Source organism: Gallus gallus, chromosome 5 (assembly GCF_016699485.2).
Source record: "Gallus gallus isolate bGalGal1 chromosome 5, bGalGal1.mat.broiler.GRCg7b, whole genome shotgun sequence".
NCBI lineage: Eukaryota > Metazoa > Chordata > Aves > Galliformes > Phasianidae > Gallus > Gallus gallus.
Window position 1 is genome coordinate 28,328,086 of NC_052536.1, and position 17,671 is coordinate 28,345,756.

The window sequence follows — 17,671 nt, forward strand, 5'->3', positions numbered from 1 at the left end:
CTTCATGTGAGACACTGATTCCAACTCTTGTGTTGTTTTAAGAAATGATGCAATTCTAGCACCCTGTTCATCGTTAGAAGGTAGATTTGGAGGTGGACCTTAGATATGGTTTACCTTTGAGAACATTAGAAGTAGTCATAAAGTTGATTTAGACAAAAGAGTGTAAGAATCGTGTATGGACGTGGTGCAGGTCTGGTAAAGACAAGTGTGACGTGCAGCACTCTACAGACTCCATAATGAAGGAGCGGTAGCTGTGCACTTTGTCTTGACTACCCTGCAGAACACGGAGAAATCCATCAGTCAATATTTTGGAGAGCAGATTTGCCAGGCACCTCTTGGACTGTCTGTTTAGGGATGTCTTTGAGCCACAGCAGAGAACAAAATTGTAATCAGCTGTACAGGCCTGCTCAAGGAAGGGGCTCTATGACAATTAATCCAGCCATTTGGTCAAAGCAACGTTCTCTCTGTTAAAATTAAGGATCTGCTTGGTTCAGCGATCAGGTTACTCTGTAACTACCTGTACAGCACCCTGGCAGGCTCACTTGGAGGGTCAAAGAGCTAGCAGGCTTGCAATTCCCTACTCTGAATGTCATATGGGAAGGGGAGAGCACCAGGGAATGTGGGTCAGCCCATGTCCTCTCCTGACACGGGTGGACTTGAGTCCCTAGAGCAGGTGCTCAAGCATGTGATGTTCCCACTAAACACAGTTGTTGGCCATTCTCAGGTTCCCAACTGCTCTGCAATTACTTCCTCAGAGACTTCTTTCTCTTCCCTACAGGCCCCAGATTATGCCAAGGTTCCTGTCCACACTGCATCCTTCTACTCAGATAGGCAGCGATGCAGAACCAGAAACGATGCATGTATTACGCCTTATGATGCCAATTCCAGGGATTTTTATCATATTCTATAGCAACTGTGATTCTGTTTATAATCGGGTCCATCTGTAAGAATGGAGAGATAGACATTTTTGAAATTGTACTGCATTTTGTATAGAGTTTTGAGGGAAGGTAGAGCATCTCTAGAAATGGACACCATTTGGAACTGTGTGGCCAACCCGTGGTGCCCCTGAGAATCCCTGATACAGTTTGTAGCAATGGCATACTTTTTTTTACTTGAAGTCAAACATGGATTTGTCAGGGAAAGCTACTGATTGAAAGCTTGGAAACCTGATTCCCATCTTTAAATCATTCTTTAACTAATTTTTGGACTTCGAGGCAGATTTTACCATTTTAACTCAAAAAAACTGAATAAAAAAATCACTCATGTAGTACAATGCATGCTAACATTTTAAATCCTTCAGATTCTTAAAATCCGCTTAGACAAAATAATCTAGATCACTGTTCAGAACAAGAAGAATTTAAAACCCAGCAGTTTAACTGCCAGCACTGCAGTTCACATGGCGCGAGCTGCCACGTCAGTAACCTGGGCTCGGCTTCCCAGCAGCACTGCTTGGGTTGGCTCACTCCTGGCTGCAGGTCAGCATGCCAAGGTGCCTCAGCACAGTGCCCCAGGCAGCACTCCGTTGCCCTCCTGCACTCCCCTAGCATGCAGTACCCCTGGATGCCGACTCGGTGCAGCCATCAGCAGGGGTCCGGTGTCTCTGGAATCAGCCAGTTATTTCCACTCTGGCTCCTCTGCTGGTGAGCGACACTGCAGGCTGTTGTCTTGGCAGCACAGTGACCTGGTTACAAGTGAGCTCTTGAAGAGAACAAGAGGAAATTGAGGCTGAGACATGCATGAACTTTTTTCTACTTAGTTTTGTTTTGCATGTTCTGAGCAATCAGGAGAGAGAAAGCCTATCTGAATAGCAAATAGAAGGATCCTTTGCAGCTTTTAGAGGGGCCATCTGGCTAGCTTTAACCAGTTTCTGTACTAATTCAATAAAAATGAACACTTAAAAAAGCCTCTTTTTTCTCATGCAATGAGGGCTGTACAACTGGGCCTGTTTCTTCCTTCATACAGGCTAATGTTTGGGAGAAGAGTTACTTGGGTTTGCTTTGCCACTAATTTTTTTTTTGTATGTGAACTGGGTCAAGTTACTTAGTAGCATTTGTCAAATTAGAAAGCATTTTGAATGAAAGGACTCATGTAAATACCAAGTATTATTATTAGTTCATTGAGGGATTTGAAAGAGCCTTACAAGCATGGACGTATTAAAATTTAAAGCTCTCCAGTGAGATAGTTGACACCAGGGATGGGTGAAGTAATCATTTTGTGTCTACAAGAAATGCAGTGGTTATTTAACAGTTCATAGTAGGACAACCCAACAACGTGGTAGAGGAAGTTAAGAAAAGTGCAAGTTCATTTAAGGTTACAGAGGGGATTAGGGTGACAGGATGTAATTGATTTGCCTGGAACTTAGCCAGATCATCCTGATTGCACAAGAAGTTTCATAAGTCTTTAGTGACCAGGAATGGTCCCAACATACTTAATTCTTTTTATCCTGATCAAGAACCAGGACAACTACTAATAAAAAACAAACTTGAGACTGGGACAATAAGGTATTTTTCTTTCAGCCAGAACAACGCTACCTTTTTAAAATAACTTCAGTCTTTCACAGAGATCTCCCATTGTGAAGAATCCAGTTCTTCATATAAGATAAAAGCCTTTGGGAAAAAGCCTAGAGATTAATCTCAACTGTGCTGAGAATTTAGCCCCCAAAGTTCATCAGAAAACTAGTAGAAACTGACTTAGAAACTACTGTTAGAAACAGTCTTCACTTTCTGAAGTGTATTATGTTTCCAGCCTGCATACATCTTTTGCCAGCACATTTTGCTACTACCTGTCTATGGTGATTGCTATTCCAAGACTGATAGAAAAATGTCTTGGGAGACCACTGCTCCTAATGGACAGAGGCTTGTGCTAAGACAACTACTGTAATATTAATTGCCTAGATCTCAGTCTCTACAAGTCTCTCAAATACTCTGTCTTTGCTATGACTTTGGCTGTCTGAGCAATTTTTTGTAGCATCTCTCTTCTCCTCTGCCAAGGAAGTGTCCTCAATGATTTGGAGATAAAGCTCCATGAACTGTGCTGTCCCTGACTGCTATACTGAAGGAAAAAAAAAAAAAGATAGGTATCATGCTACATGTGGCACTTTCTAACATCCATGCTGTCCATTTGATTTGTCATGGCTCTTTTATTTACTTGATCATTGATGTGTCTATGTGTGCATAATTCTGATAAGTTTTTCAGTAGATGTCAGTTTGCTGTCATGATCAGCGTATGAAGAGGAGTCTTGTTGCCATTTAAGAGATCAAAAATGAAAACACAGGAATACTGACATCTGCCTTCAGGGTGATCAACTCAAGACAAATGAAGTTTCCCTTCCAAAAGTGTTGATTTTGTTCTAATAGTGTCCAACTTGACTTCCTGGCTCCAGTGCTTCATCCAGAGTCATAAAATGTATTGAAGAGAAGCTCAGTTTCGCTTGTAGTCTGTTTCCTGCTTAAGGCATGATCCTTTTACTTTTCTGAAGCTATTTCTTTCTCATTCTTTCATGACTAAAACAGTAGTAAATGCTTAAAATTCAGTTTAGCTCAATGGCTGAAACTTTGTGACACTGAGTTGATACTGCTGGACTAAAATCTGAGGCCCATCAAACAGGGGAGAGGATGGAAGATGTCCTTGCAAACATCAAATGAAATCCTATTGCTATTTAAAAATAAACACATGAAAACATAGAGGTGTAGGGGAGAAATCTCTATTGTTAACTCTATAGGTAAATAGCTTCATTATTACTCAATGTTCATTTACTTGTAGGATCATGTTTCAGTAGAAGCAATGCTCAGATTAAGTAGTATTAGTTTGCGAAGTTCTTTAAAATGAAGAGAAGCATAGGAAAACTAAGAACATTCATAATCTTATCAGATATGTCTAGGATGCTTTTATGCTTGTGAAGCCAAACCAAAATATTCATTGGTTATAAAGGGACATCATAGAGAACCTGCTGTGAGACTTCCAAGATGTGATTATTTTCTTCACCATCATAATTTTGAGATGAAATGAAAACAGGAAAAAAACAGTGAATTGTAGGCAGGCTTCTTGCAGGAACAGCCTATGGCATGTAAATTGTAGAGATGAGGTCAAGAATTTGGGACTATTTTCTTGACCCATGTAATGAATGATGAAGCTCACTAATGAGGAAAATGTTCCGGTAAATTCAGACTGGGGCAGATGACTGGAAAAGGTCAAAGGCTTTTTTCCCCTGGTCAGAGCTGACCAGTTAACCCAAGAGATGCCAAAGATCTGTTATCTACCCGAGGAATGGAAGGTTTAAAGTCTAACAAATGGATCTCCAGCTGATGATTATTTCTTCTTTCCCCTCTTCCTTACTTCTTTTCTGTCTCTGAAGATGCAGGAATTGGAACAGAGAGTGATAGAAGCAGAGCAAAGAGCTGAGGATGCAGAGAAACAGGTAAGATATTCTCTTACATTGCTCTGGTGCAAGCTCAGTAAGAACTTGCTCTCAACTCCCTCCAGTTTAGCATACAGACTACACCTCATAGCACTGTGCTGTACCAGGGAACACTGATTTACCATGGTGAATGGATATTCAGGTAATGTTTCCTGGTCTTTGAGTCTGAACTATGAACAGCTTCCTAAACATGTCTGCATCAAGTGAAAACTAGGACTTTGTATATGCCACTCTACTTTACAGCCTTTACCTCCTCACTTACAACAGGCACACTTAGTTTAGGAAAAGCTAGGGAATGTAATACCTCAGGATTAAACTGCAGAGATAAAGTTGCCTGGCAGGTCCTTAGAAAACAAATATAATCAACAGTACTGGTAGAGAAATACCTAGAAGTAGAAAAGTTCTGCAGGAGAACTATAGCGTGTCTGCAAAACCAATCAGTTGTTTGAGTCTTTCTTCTCATCAGTAATTGCTCTGAATGAGACAGAGACAAGCAGTAAGAGCAGGATATGATGCACTGTACTAAAGCCATTGGAAAATTAGGTGTGTTTTCTAAGCTAGTACTTCTATGTTCCTTAAATAATGGCTAAGGAGACAGAAAGGCTTCAACTTGTGGACAAAGAATAATATAACTTTAGGAAACATACTGTTATACAGTCTGCACTGTAAGGAGTATTGTAACACAGGCCAGGAAGGGCCAGATGGCTTGGGCTCCTGCATTGCCACATGCAACAGCCGAAGTGAGGCTTTGAAGTGAACCAGCTCCCTCCAGCTGGTCAAAAATTGCAGGACTAAGCATAGAGTCAGAGATTAAAGCATAGAACTAAGAACCATCCAAGAAGGTTGGGAATGGCTGTCAAAAAGCATTTTGGTAGTGAAAGACTGAATAGACTGCTATAAGTGCTGGGAAACACTGCCTCAGAATTAGGAACTTCTATCTGTAAAACATAGTACTGCAAACCTCCATCAGTTTTGTACTGATGGTGAGATTTCTTTATTACGACCAACTTAAATTTCTGAAAGATATTGATTGCATGCTGTTGGCCTCTATGCTAGATCAGCAGTTGTCAACCAAGAACAAGAATTGTTCATGAGAGTAGTATCAATATGTCTGTGCATAAAAACATAGATGAACAAAGGTGACGTTGACTCTCTTACTGCACCAACAGGAAATGTAGCTAACACTGCAGGCCAGGAAAGGAGGTTTTATACTAGGTGGCAGCTCAGTGACAGGAATAGTGTCCATGATACAGGAAGATGCAGTGACACCAAGAAGCAGATGTAGGAGAGAAATGTTGCTAGAGACATGCTTTGCTACTGCCTAGCAGTCAGAAGATATGACAGAATAAGGAGTAAGGTCATTCCCTTCAGCTAACAAATGTATTTCTAATGAATGAGAAGCAGCTTACAAATGAGAGGGCTCTGCATCAAGTGTAAAATCCCTTGTTTTCTTTCACTCTAGGATTCTGAGGGATTGGATTCATTAATTCAATGGGCTCCTTGAAGGTGCCAACCTCAATTAAAGAAATCACATACTTGCAGTCACCATTCTGAGCCTCTAGCACAGAGTCAACATTTGGGCAACAGACAGAAAGAAGGGGCCCATCTCTTTTTACTATAATCACCCTAAACTATAATGAAAACACATCTGACTCTGCAGGCTTAGTTTTCTGGCTCAGATACTGAGTGCCCACCTTTCTTACTCAGAATTAGGAAGAGGCATTGTGCTTCTCTGCTTAACATAGAGAGACAGCAGAACAAAACACAGCTGCAAGTATGAGGTGCAGTCTGTTCAACAGAGCACAAGTAACTCACTTGCACAGGCTTTCTGAGGTGCCCAGATCATTGCCCATCTTCTGCCTTCCTGGTTCCAAACTCAGGGCAAATTAACAGTACTTGGAACGGATTATTTTGCAGATTCAGTCTGTCTGGGATGTACTGGAGCCAGATATCGTCCTGCTGTTAAATACCACATTTAACGTTTGAGTTAAGCTGGCAGAAATCCATTCACTTTTAGAATGGAAGACCTATAATCCATTACATTAGGATGAAGTAGTGATTAAAAAAAGACTGGCATATTGAGAAATATTGATTTTGAAGAAAATGAAGTTTTCAAAAATCAATTAAAAATTTAGAAGGCTCCAGCAGCAGCTAAATTGTAAAGCATTGAAACCTGTCAGTAGTGAGGGAACACTACATTGTTTATCTCAGCAGGAGAATCACCAAGTGTTGGCACTCACGGGAGCTCAAGAATAGGCAAATCTATAAAAACACACTTACCAGATTGCCAGAAGTTGCTAAAACAGTATCTTAAGCTGGAGATCATAGAGAGAGGTCTTCTCAGGTTGTTCTGGTGTATACTTTGGTGCTGAATGGGGTTAAAAAGCTGGCCATGGTATTGAAAAGGAGGAAAAATGTGGTATACCTTGCTTAGATATCTGTACAGACTGTAGTGCTCGCACAGTCTCTCTGACCAGTAATATGCAAGTTTGTCACAATCCACAGTATACTTGTGTTCATTTTTCAGTTTGCATCTTTTACACCTTTAGCAACACAAACAAATGGAAAATATTCTTATCATAAACAGTATTTAAGTTTTTTTCTTCCTATTCTGACTACAAAAATATGAAATAATAGATATTCCGAGAGTTAGGGTCTTATCACTAACCAAGCAGCTCCTTCATTTGCTTTTTTTTTTTTTTCTTTTTCCTTATTTGTTCTCCCTCTGATTGTTCTTACAGGTCAGAGTCATGGGAGAGGAAATAAAACTAGCCAACATGAAGACTAGTGAATCAAACAGCACTCTGTACAGGAAATATCAAGAGCTGATGGGTACAGTGCAAAGAAAGGAAGATATGATTAGCAGACTGGAGACACAGTTAGCAAAACAGGTAAGGGCATCTTCTGCATGCAGATTTGTAAGCTTCATGATCTGGAGGGACTTTGTAATATATGGTTCAAAGGTACAGCTTGTATCTCTATTACACATTACCCTCAATACAGAGGATCTGAAGGCAACTCAAATGATGTCCTCAATGAGATTTTTTCTTCCTCTTTTCAAGCAAAAACCTTCATTCAGCCACAGTAGCATTTGTCTCTTCATTACAAAAGATTGATTGATATCATTCAAGGACTTACACTACTGTTGAATCAGTGGTGAGACCCTAAATTGTAATGCTCATATCTAGTCATGGTATTTGTCTGACCTCCTCGCATATTGAATGCTCCACAAATTCACTGTAGGGCCTATCTCTGACTCAGCATGGGCTGCACCTTGGGAAGGGGCTTTTCCTAGTCTTCAGGGATTCCTTGGCATAGTTCTTATCTTACCAGATGTCTTCAATATAAAAGACCAGCTCTTAGCCTTTTCCATTCTCATTTGGTGGATGACAGGAGCTATATCTACAGCAGAAATTTCAGCTCTTGTAAAGGCCTTGGCCCTGTAGTCTGCTTTATAATATGAGGAATAAGATAATCTTTCATTACTAAGTAAATTACTTTCTTTTTAATGAAACACCTTACCATAATTTTACATGAAAATATTTCGGTGTTTGAGTTGCAGTTTAACTAATTGATAAATAATTCAAAATCAAAGTAGATTGGTAAACTGTTAGTACTTACTGAGATCAAGTATAGTGTGTGGAGGTCAGGCATCAGGTCTCTGGTTTCAGGTCACTTCCCTGGTCCAGCTTACTCAGACACAACATAGATGAAGTTTCTCTTCCAGAAGAAAAAGAAAGCATTCAGAAGGAGCTACAATAGTGATCAAGGTCTAGAAGAAGTTGTTGCAATTAAAGATGAAAGAAATTTTGATTTACCCATAAATACAAGGTGTGATTTGATTAAAGTCAATAAACACTAGTTGGAGAAGGGTTTCTCCAGAAGGGTTAGTAGAAATCTTTTTATTCCAGCAAAAAAAAAAAAAAAAAAAAAAAAAGGACAGTTTCAGACAAGTAACACTCTCCCAGGGTCACTGGTTTAATTTCAAAATGGAATGAGATAGTGGGAGTTCTGGAAGTTAATTGAGTGCTGCAATGTTGCCATTCTATTTGCTTTCACCAGGTTGGGGAAAGCTGTAGAGTTCAGAGTATTAATAAAAGGACACTGAGGTCATGTCTGCACCACACAATAGCATGGGACATAATCCCTAACTGCTCCTGGATATTTAGGCACAATAACTGCAACTGCGGGTGCTGTGCCTGAGCAAATTGGTTCTGCTTGGAGGCAGGGCTTACTAAGCCCTGTGACAGTGCTGTCATAATGTTGACAGTCTGGTTTGGGACCCTAAATGAAATACTGGTTTTGTACTTCACTGTGTAGTATAGCAGTATTCTGAATCACTTGTCACTTGCTCCCTGAATTATTAGGGATTCAAAAGCATAACTATATGATGATTATTCAGAAGACTACAGTAAATCCACCACATTTGTCTGATCATTTCAGATCAACAGTCACGTATAATATTATGACTCCAGCAAAGACTGGCACCTAATAATTAGGAACACACACAGCTATGTTCAGAGAGGAAAAAAACTAAATAAATCCTCCTTTTGAAGCATGAGATTAGATTACTTTTATTTCATTGTGCTCAGCTACAAATTTTACTGCTGCCCATAGTGTTGCCAAGGTCTGTTTTAAGGTCAGGAAGCACATTTGAATAAAAGCCTTTAAATGTGCACCTATGGTGACTAAAAACATGTAGTAATTAAGAGTGATGCTAAGATGTTGGAAACTTAATGAACTCCATATAAATACAGGAGTTCCAGTAAGTGAACTTATGTTCTTCAGGTTGTTTTTTTATTTTTTAAACAATAACAAACAAGAAAAAAGACATTAACTTCTGTTTTCACAATATTGATACTTGTACACATCAGCAAGTAAAACAGACAACATCAGCCGCTACCAACAGCTATCACTTTTTATCCACTTAAGGCAAGAAATTAAAGGCTGAATATATCATACGGATTATATTCCCCCTCCCTGTCATGCCTCTAGAACTAATTTCTCCCTGTAGTCATTTCAATCACAGTGTAGGTAGGAGACCTTTCTGTGACAGCACTCCTGATGAACCCACAGAAGAGATAAACAGAAGGCTTCAGGTGACAATAGTAACTACCTATTGCCTTGCAGAGGAAATTCCCTGAAAAGGAGAAAAAAATGCAGCTGAGAAAACACAGCTGCAAAATTGATGTTGTAGCAATGTTGCTCAATCAGCTACTTGAGAGAAAAATGTTCATTGTACAAGTCAACAGTATTCCCATAACACTCTGTAGAATAGAAACTACTTTCATCAATACACAAACATACAACCACTTCTATCAATAAAATACATCCTGGCAGGCCTTAGTGTTTCAAGATCAGATTCTTGAACTTTTTAAATCTGTGTCTACTCATTTAATCTACTTTCTCAAGGAGAACATTGCACGTTACTAATACTTTGTTGGTGTTAGTTCCCATCTCATGTGTCTGTATTATCTATACTCTACACAAGTACTTGCAGCAAACAAATTGCTTTTGCTTGCAAGAACTACACTGTTTTACGAACCACTTACTGGCACTGCTTAATTCTTTATTAACCTCAGCCAGCAGGGTGTGTTTTGGAGGGTGGGGTGGTATGAGAAAGGACACTACAGATGCTCAACAGCAACACTGCAAAACCACCTAAAACAGGAAAACTTGGATACTACTCAGAACTGTGGGAGGTGGGCAATCATTACCTAAGTTAGGCTTGCTATTCCACAACAGGATCTTGAAATAATCCTCTGAATTTGCCTCTAGGAACGACGTAACGTAACTTAAAGAACTTGATTTTTCTGAGGTCAGCTGCATAGTAATGTCCAAATAGAGGTTTTAAGTTTTACATCTATAATAGAACTGTCTGTGAACAACTCATGCAGTAACCCACTGAAAATACTGTTAGCTGTACCATCCTAATGCATGTAATCGTTTTTTGGCACAGAAACAGCTGAGGACTGAGGAAGCCAAAATCATTCAAGAGAAAGCTGCCAAGATTAAAGAGTGGGTAACATTTAAGCTGAAAGAGGTGAGTCTACAGCCTGCTGCCAAGTTTCAAGGTTTATGGGTAGATGCAGTGGCTGCACTGCCTGTATGCTTTTATATAGGAACAATAGTATGAAGACAGTCAGTCTGCCAGAGTCTTTCAGCTTTTTCTCGCCTCCCAATGCACACATTCAACTGCAGGACTAGAGTCACTGCTCAGGGCTATTTTACTGATTTGGACAAACTATGAATGACTGCTAAGTCACTAGTGCCTAAACACAGGCTCTGAAGGATATTATTTTATTGACTAAACGCAAACGGCTTTTCCACAGTTTTCCCTCTACCTCTCCTCTATTCTGAGGTTGCAGTTTCTGTATTTCCTCCTGACAAAATGGCTGTAATGCAAAAGTTATCCTTTCTTCTTCCATAGTTTGCCATCCATGACACAACTACATCACTGTTGTTCTACTACCTAACATTATTCCATACCTACCCTCTCATGTTTAACCACCCTGTGGACATAGACCTGTATTTTGGCCCAATTCAATTCAATACTCTCTAGAGTAGTGAAAAGGTAGCAGTGCTCATCACTCAGGTTTAAGGATGTCATAGCTGAATCTATCCAGTCTTTCCTTTTCATTCTAAGGGAAAGCCATATGTTTCAGAATTTATACCAGAAAGAAATATAAAAAAAAAAACTTGTCAGAGCTGAAAGTAGTAGCCTTCATGAGCACTAATCATGCTGAGATGTGACTTTGTAAAATCATTAGATTATCTCTGAAGTTGTGTGCTTGAAAGCTTTGCTACTTCTTTAATTCACCTATAAGAGGTAACTTAAGATGCACCTACATTACTGACTATATTACTGTGTTTCCTAAGGGAAACACAAGGGTTGATTTAGAGAAACCTGCTGTGAATCCAAGACTACATATTCACACTGTGTCTTTGTTGGCAATAAGATCATGCTTTGTGGTGATCCTAGGTGCACACCATAGGCATGTGAATGATAGGTGTCTGAAGAGCTTAGTATCTACACTGCAAATGAAGTTCTGTAGAAAGCACCACAAGTGCAGTTTCAACCTTGATTCCACCAAAAATAAAGCCTCTTTGGATGCAATACTGCTGTGCGTAAGATTGTATGCTGATATGCTTCAAGCAAAGACATTGTTTGTCCTATGAAGCAGTAAAACTACTTCTGACAAATGCCTTTAAAATACAAGGCAAAGTAGCATTGGAAATATCAATAGTCATACATAGGGAAAAAAAAAAAAAGATAACTCACCCAACAAGTGATAAGGTTCTCTAGCCATGAAACATTCTTTCTAAGAAAAAAGTCTTCATCTAGAAAATATTCTCCCTTTACAGGCTAGCCCTTAAATGAGCGTTGGGGGGGGCGGGGAGGATGGGAGTGGACCCTGGGTACACCTCTTCTGGTCATGTGGAAAGTACACGTAAATTGTTTGCACCTGTGCTTCCTGGGCCAGCCATACTCCTTCACCAGGTGCTCAATCACCAGTTGAGGCCATGATCTAATAATTCCTTTACAGACATAAGGCAAAATTGCAAATGTATAACATTTTTTTCTTTGGTCTTCTGGAGCAGATGGGGATCTTGTTTTACACATACAGGGTGAGAGGAAAAATGCTGTTCCTGGGTTATAATTACTTGATTGTCTCTTTCATAACAGTTATTTCTGAGATGGGAATAAGTGATAAACAACAGCAGAAAACAAAACTAAAAGATCTATCTGAGAAGTACAAATAGAATAGACAGAGTCTATTTGAGACAGTGCAGCAAAGTGTGAGTAGAGCTGCAGAGGAGGAGGATTTCAAGGTGACTGGTAGAATTTGCCTAATTTTTTCCACTTTGCTGTTCAGATACTTGAATGCAAGTAAAATTGAAGACCTGTTCTGTGTAGAGGAACACAAGCACATACACATTATGCATTAATTTTCAGTTTTTGTTATTGTTGTTCCATAGCTTGAGCTAGAAAATTACCACCTGAAAAACTGTAATCAGAGGCTGACTGAGCAAATTGAAGCCCTTCAGGACACACTGCAAGGTAATTGCATTCACCTGGTGTTGTAGCCTCCTAACCACCTCGAGAATAGAAGTCAGCCTTCCTGGGTTATATTCTTAACTTTGTCAGAAATGAACACGTACATCATTGAGCAAGAAATATAATAGTTCTGTTTCTCAAAGGGTCTATTTTTAAAATGGGAATAACATTGTTTAGCTGCCTTAAAGTACTCTTAATTGGTTTTCCACAAAGTATTGAATGTAGACTCCTTTTTTTTTTTTTTTTTTTTTTTTTTTTTTTGCCAGTTAAGTAAGTCAAAGAGATCCCAAGTTAAAAGCACTCTATAAGAAAACATTGGTGGTGCAGGATAGAAACCTCTAAGGTGTTTCACTTCAATTTCTCATGTGAAGCATCCTCATCTTCAAAGGCCTGCTGCCTCTGCTGACACATGAGTTGAGTAACTGAATGGGCCAAGGCAGCAGCTGTCTTATCTGCCTTTCCAAGCTAAGTTCTTATGTGCTATTGGGTTGGGGTGAAAAAAGCAGTTTACATTGCTTGTACTTTTGTGGTTCTTGAAGGGAGGATAGATAGAGATTGTTGGTCTCCGCTATTTGAAATCAGCACATTTTCTTGCAATGCATTTTAAGGAGGAAATTCTTTACCATCTTCTTACTTTTCTTTTTTCTTTCTTTTTCAACGTGCTTGGTTTGATCACCTAAGATGAGCTAATTTTCAGACCTTCATGGGGCATGCAGTCAGGGGGTACTTCTTTCCAGCAAAGGTCTCTTTCTGGCATTCCCATTACTCCACAAATAATAGGGCAAGATTCCTTCTAAATCCCACCATGTTTCTAGCTAAATGTTTTATTGGCTAGGTTTTTCTCATCCCCTCTGGCTCTAGCTGTTTACAAAAAGTGAATGGCTGGTAAGCTGCGTTAATAATCTGGTATTAAGTGTTCCCTGTAGCCCAGTGCTCTGGGCAGTAAATAGTTCTACCCTGTCCCCCACTGGTCTCACTGTACCAGGCTAAATTCAGAGGCCCCTGCAGAGGGACAAATCTTTTTGCTTGCCATGTTAATAGTAGGAGATTTTTCTGCTTCATCTACTGTCACATCTAGCAAGCTGCAAAAGTATCAATATTAATTAAAACGAATGGCCTTTTTTCAGTCCAACAAAAACTCATGTCAGGCCTGCATGTTAGGAATAGCTTTGTTAAAATCCAGTTTCTCGTGACTCAGTTGCCGAGGTCAAAACAGCTCTGATGGCTGTCTTTTTCTTGGCCGTATTTCCAAAAGTGGGCTTCAGCCTTTCTGCAATCAACAGTGATTTATTCTGCTGTTTGCGCTTCCCTTTGTTACTTCGTGTCTTCTGTGTATTTCTACTACTTCCACTTAAATCTCTCTGGAGTTTGAACAATGCCTGTGGAGTTTGTTCAGGCAGCATTTTCAGTGTTATGTGGTGAATGTGACTGCACAGCTTTACACAAATTCTACAGCATGTTATGGCTTGCTGCTTTTCAATAAGACAATATATAAATGCTAAGGTCAGTGAAAATCACTAAGTGATTAAGTGACCACATCTCATCTTGCAGGAGATTGTGTATATAATTTAACTAGACTTCCAGAAATTTCTAGTGGTCTAGAAAAGAGTAGTTGAGAAGATTAGACATGAAAAAATGAGGTTTTATCACAGCCAAAGATCAAAATGGCAAAGCTCTAGACTTCTTCTTAGTTTCAGATTAACAGAAAAAAAAAGCCACCAAAACATGGATGTGCCTGGCCCAGGGAGATTCAGGGAGTTTTTCTTCCTGATCTTCTTTCAGCCTCGCAGGAACGTTGGCACAGGTTCACTGTGATTGAATTGGAATACGTCCCGATTTGAAGAGACCCGCAAGGATCACTGAGTCCCACTCATGGTTCCACATACAACCACCCAAACCCAATGTCTGAGAGTGCTGTCCAAATGCTGCTGGAACTCTGGCAGCCTTTAGATCACGGCCATTGCCTTGGGGAGCCTGTTCCAGTTCCTGACCAGGCTTTGGTGAAGAACCTTGTACTAACACTCACCTGAGCCTCCCCTATCACAGCTCCATGTTGTTCCCTTGGGTTCTGTTGCTGTCACCAGAGAGAAGAGATCAGCACCTGCCCTTCCACTCCCATCATGAATAAGACGTAGGCCACCATGAGGCCTCCCCTCAGTCTCCTCTTCAGGCATGACTGCTCCCTGAGGTTTGTTGTCCCTGTTCTAATGGTACAGAAGCAAGACTGAACCTACGACATGGTTGCTTGTGGCCTTCTTTCTTAAGCTTAGTGCTAGAAAATAAAAGTCTGAGTTTGTAGTATCCTGTGGGATACCACAGGAACTTGCTATGGTAAGCAAGAGGAACAATGTGCAGGGCTTTAGCATAGTTTTCTCTGATAAATAATATCCTCTGCTACTCAAAGTTGTGTCCACGCTTTATCATCCTCTGAAGTTCTCATTCAGTAGAAATGAATGGAAGGATTGAAGACAAAAGATCCGTGTTAACCAGTATTCTGGGCCACCTAGATGGTTTTTCACAGAACATTATGCTGACAGGTGCAATTCCTTCTTATGTCTGTTTCAAGAGAGGAGACATGAATATGGATAAGAGAAAGAAATACACAACGACTCTATTGGGTTAAACTGAAAGCTTGTCTAAGTCAGTATCTTGTCTTCTGATTGACTGGGGAGAAAAAGTAAACAACAATAAAAAGCAAGCAAACAGACAATAAAACCTGCAACCCTCTTTCTGTGAATTTCAAATACACTGCCTTCTAATTTCATTAGGTATCTCTTAATTCCATTTCTGTAAGAAACTGTGATTAATCATTTCCTAGTCATCTTTTCTGTACCATTCTAAACATTTAATACTCCTGTTATAACTGTTCCTGTGGAACGAAAGAGATGGCTGTAGTTCTAATTAGGTCAGAGTCCCTCCTCTAGCCTGTCCTGATATGGGTGCTACTGCTACAACTGAAACAAATTACGCTAGCAAGAAACATTTTTGATAGTAAAGAATTTGAATGCCCTAACCACGTATTCTCCTTCATCATAGATATGACCAGCATTCCTCCCTTGGAGTCTCTTTGGAGCTGTAATTCTATGAAGCCCAGAGTACCACAGACCTCTTACCATGAGAAGACAGACCAGAAATCTAGGCTCCTTGCACCTGCTTTCAGACAGGTGTGTCAGACAGGATCGACCAAACGTCTCCTCTCTACAACAAACATAGTTCTGGCCAATGGCAACTTTACTGAGGATGGAGAGGATAGATCTCTGCTTTCCCAGAACACACTGAAGATCTTGACTGACTCACCAAACTGGAATCTCTCCACAGAGAAAGACATGTTCCCGGATATAAGCTCAGAACACAGGCTACGGTGCTCTGATCCCATGTCACTGGACACTCCAGCTGAGCCCACAAAACTCCATGGGGCTTTGACTTTCCAGTCATCTTTAGAGGGTAACCATAGCACTGTGAGCACCTTAGAACGAGTGACTTTGGACAGAGCCAGCTTCCCTGATGATCTGGCTGCCACGTTCCACTCCCACTGTTTGGATTCTTCTTTCTCAGGAGAAATAATGAGCATCTTTGAGGGCCGTCTCCAAACTGCTGAGCCACCCCGAGTTGTGTCAGCATCTGCCGTTACAGCATGTTCCATCTGTCCAGAGAGAGAATATGGGCTTGGCACAAGTATGGCCTTTCCAAAAATACGAACTCCCAGTACACCAAGAGACAGTATCCAACTAGCTAAAAGACATTACAGCCAACCACAGTCAGGTACTAGTTCTTCCTGTCATGTAATGAGCTTCGAGGCTAGCAACTTCCAGCCCATAAAAGATTCCCCAGTCTGTCACAGGCCAGTGGAGGAGACAGATATTGATGATGACGCAGTGCTGGAGAAGATGGAGACAGAAGGTGGAGTGGTGAGGGAAGAAGCTGGAATGTGTGAGATTAACCACTTACCTACAGAGCAGAGAGAATTTTCGAGTTCTAAGACTGGCATCCTTGAACCAGGAGGTAAACCTCCCACACCACCTCTGCACAGATTTCCTTCCTGGGTAAGAAATGCAGGGACAACAGTCCAAGAGGTGCTGTTCATCTTTGAGAGGTGCCCAGTAGCTAAACTAGAGCAGCTTTTGATCTCAGACATTTGTTTCCTGGTGACATAGATTTCATTTCTGAACCACTTCTGACAGTTTCAATCATGGGGCATGCTACTTCCATTGACAGTTTTCTTATTCTTTTTCCTTTATAAGAAAAAAATCAGTCAAAGAAAAACAGTTCTCAAAATACAGACAGGAAAAAAAATGAAAGTCAAGAAGCATTGCATTGTGTTTCATCCTTTATGAGTCATCAAAACTTAATCCTTAGTTCTGTTGTCATGTTTTTAATATTTAGTTCAGATGCTGTCCTTATGCTAACCTGTTCTTTTCAATTTGCTTTTTTAAAGGTGTAGACAAACAAGTGGCTTATTGAAGGTGCACAGTAAAACACTCAGTGTGGTTTCTCATGTTTTATAACATTTTTTCTATGAAATCTTAATTTTTGATCTTTGGATGCGTCCTTTGTGACGTCAGTTTGAATCCCAGTATAATGGCAGCTGTTCTTCCTGAAAGAATCTCTCTGTATTCAGTCCATAGTATGGAACTGTGTTTGGAACAAAGCTTGACAGCATAGTGAAAGAAAAGTTTATGAGAAAATCCATTATTTTCTCTTCAGAACAGAGTCAGGGGAGTGTATCTTAGTACAAACATTAAATAGCAGATTAAACACTAAGTGACTTGGATAAAGTGATAAAATTCCTCCTCAGCTAGTTTGCTGCTAATATGAAACTGAGCAGAGTGGCTGATACCACAGGGTGCTTTGCTGCCATTGAGAAGGATCTTGACAGACTGAAGAGCTGGGCTGAGAGGAACCTCTTGAAATTCTACAAAGGCAAGTGCAGAATCCTGCTCCTGGGAAGGAATAAACAGGCTGGGAGCTGACCTGCTGGAAAGCAGCTCTGCAGATATGGACCTGGACACCAGGCTGCCATGAGCCAGCAGCGTGCCCTTGTGGCCAAGAAGGTCAGTGGTATCCTAGGATGTATTAGGAATAGCATTGACAGCAGGCTGTGGCAGATGATCCTTACCTGGAGTGCTGTGCTGTTGAAGCAAGTCCAGTGAAGGACTAATAAAATAGTTAAGGGACTGGAACATCCCTCCTGTGAG

The 17,671-nt window shown here is 40.4% G+C and overlaps 1 protein-coding gene and 1 long non-coding RNA gene across 9 annotated transcripts in view; one reads left to right on the forward strand and one right to left on the reverse strand.

Annotated features, from left to right (window-relative positions):
- PLEKHH1 (pleckstrin homology, MyTH4 and FERM domain containing H1) overlaps positions 1-17,671 on the forward strand; it is a 54,728-nt gene that overhangs the window by 11,617 nt on the left and 25,440 nt on the right. For 7 of the 8 annotated variants that reach the window (XM_025151140.3, XM_040701535.2, XM_040701536.2 and 4 more), the window contains 5 exons: positions 4,355-4,417; positions 7,159-7,308; positions 10,377-10,460; positions 12,398-12,479; positions 15,513-16,519. In XM_025151140.3, coding sequence (XP_025006908.2) covers positions 4,355-4,417; positions 7,159-7,308; positions 10,377-10,460; positions 12,398-12,479; positions 15,513-16,519 — 1,386 coding nt within the window. Of the gene's footprint in view, positions 1-4,354; positions 4,418-7,158; positions 7,309-10,376; positions 10,461-12,397; positions 12,480-15,512; positions 16,520-17,671 lie in introns of those variants that run through there. The other variant, XM_040701540.1, reaches the window with a different exon arrangement.
- Positions 346-12,700, reverse strand: LOC124418038. The gene is made up of 3 exons (XR_006939311.1): positions 11,700-12,700; positions 6,233-8,137; positions 346-1,698 (listed from the first exon to the last, which is right to left on the reverse strand). It is a non-coding gene; the product is annotated as an uncharacterized LOC124418038 (long non-coding RNA).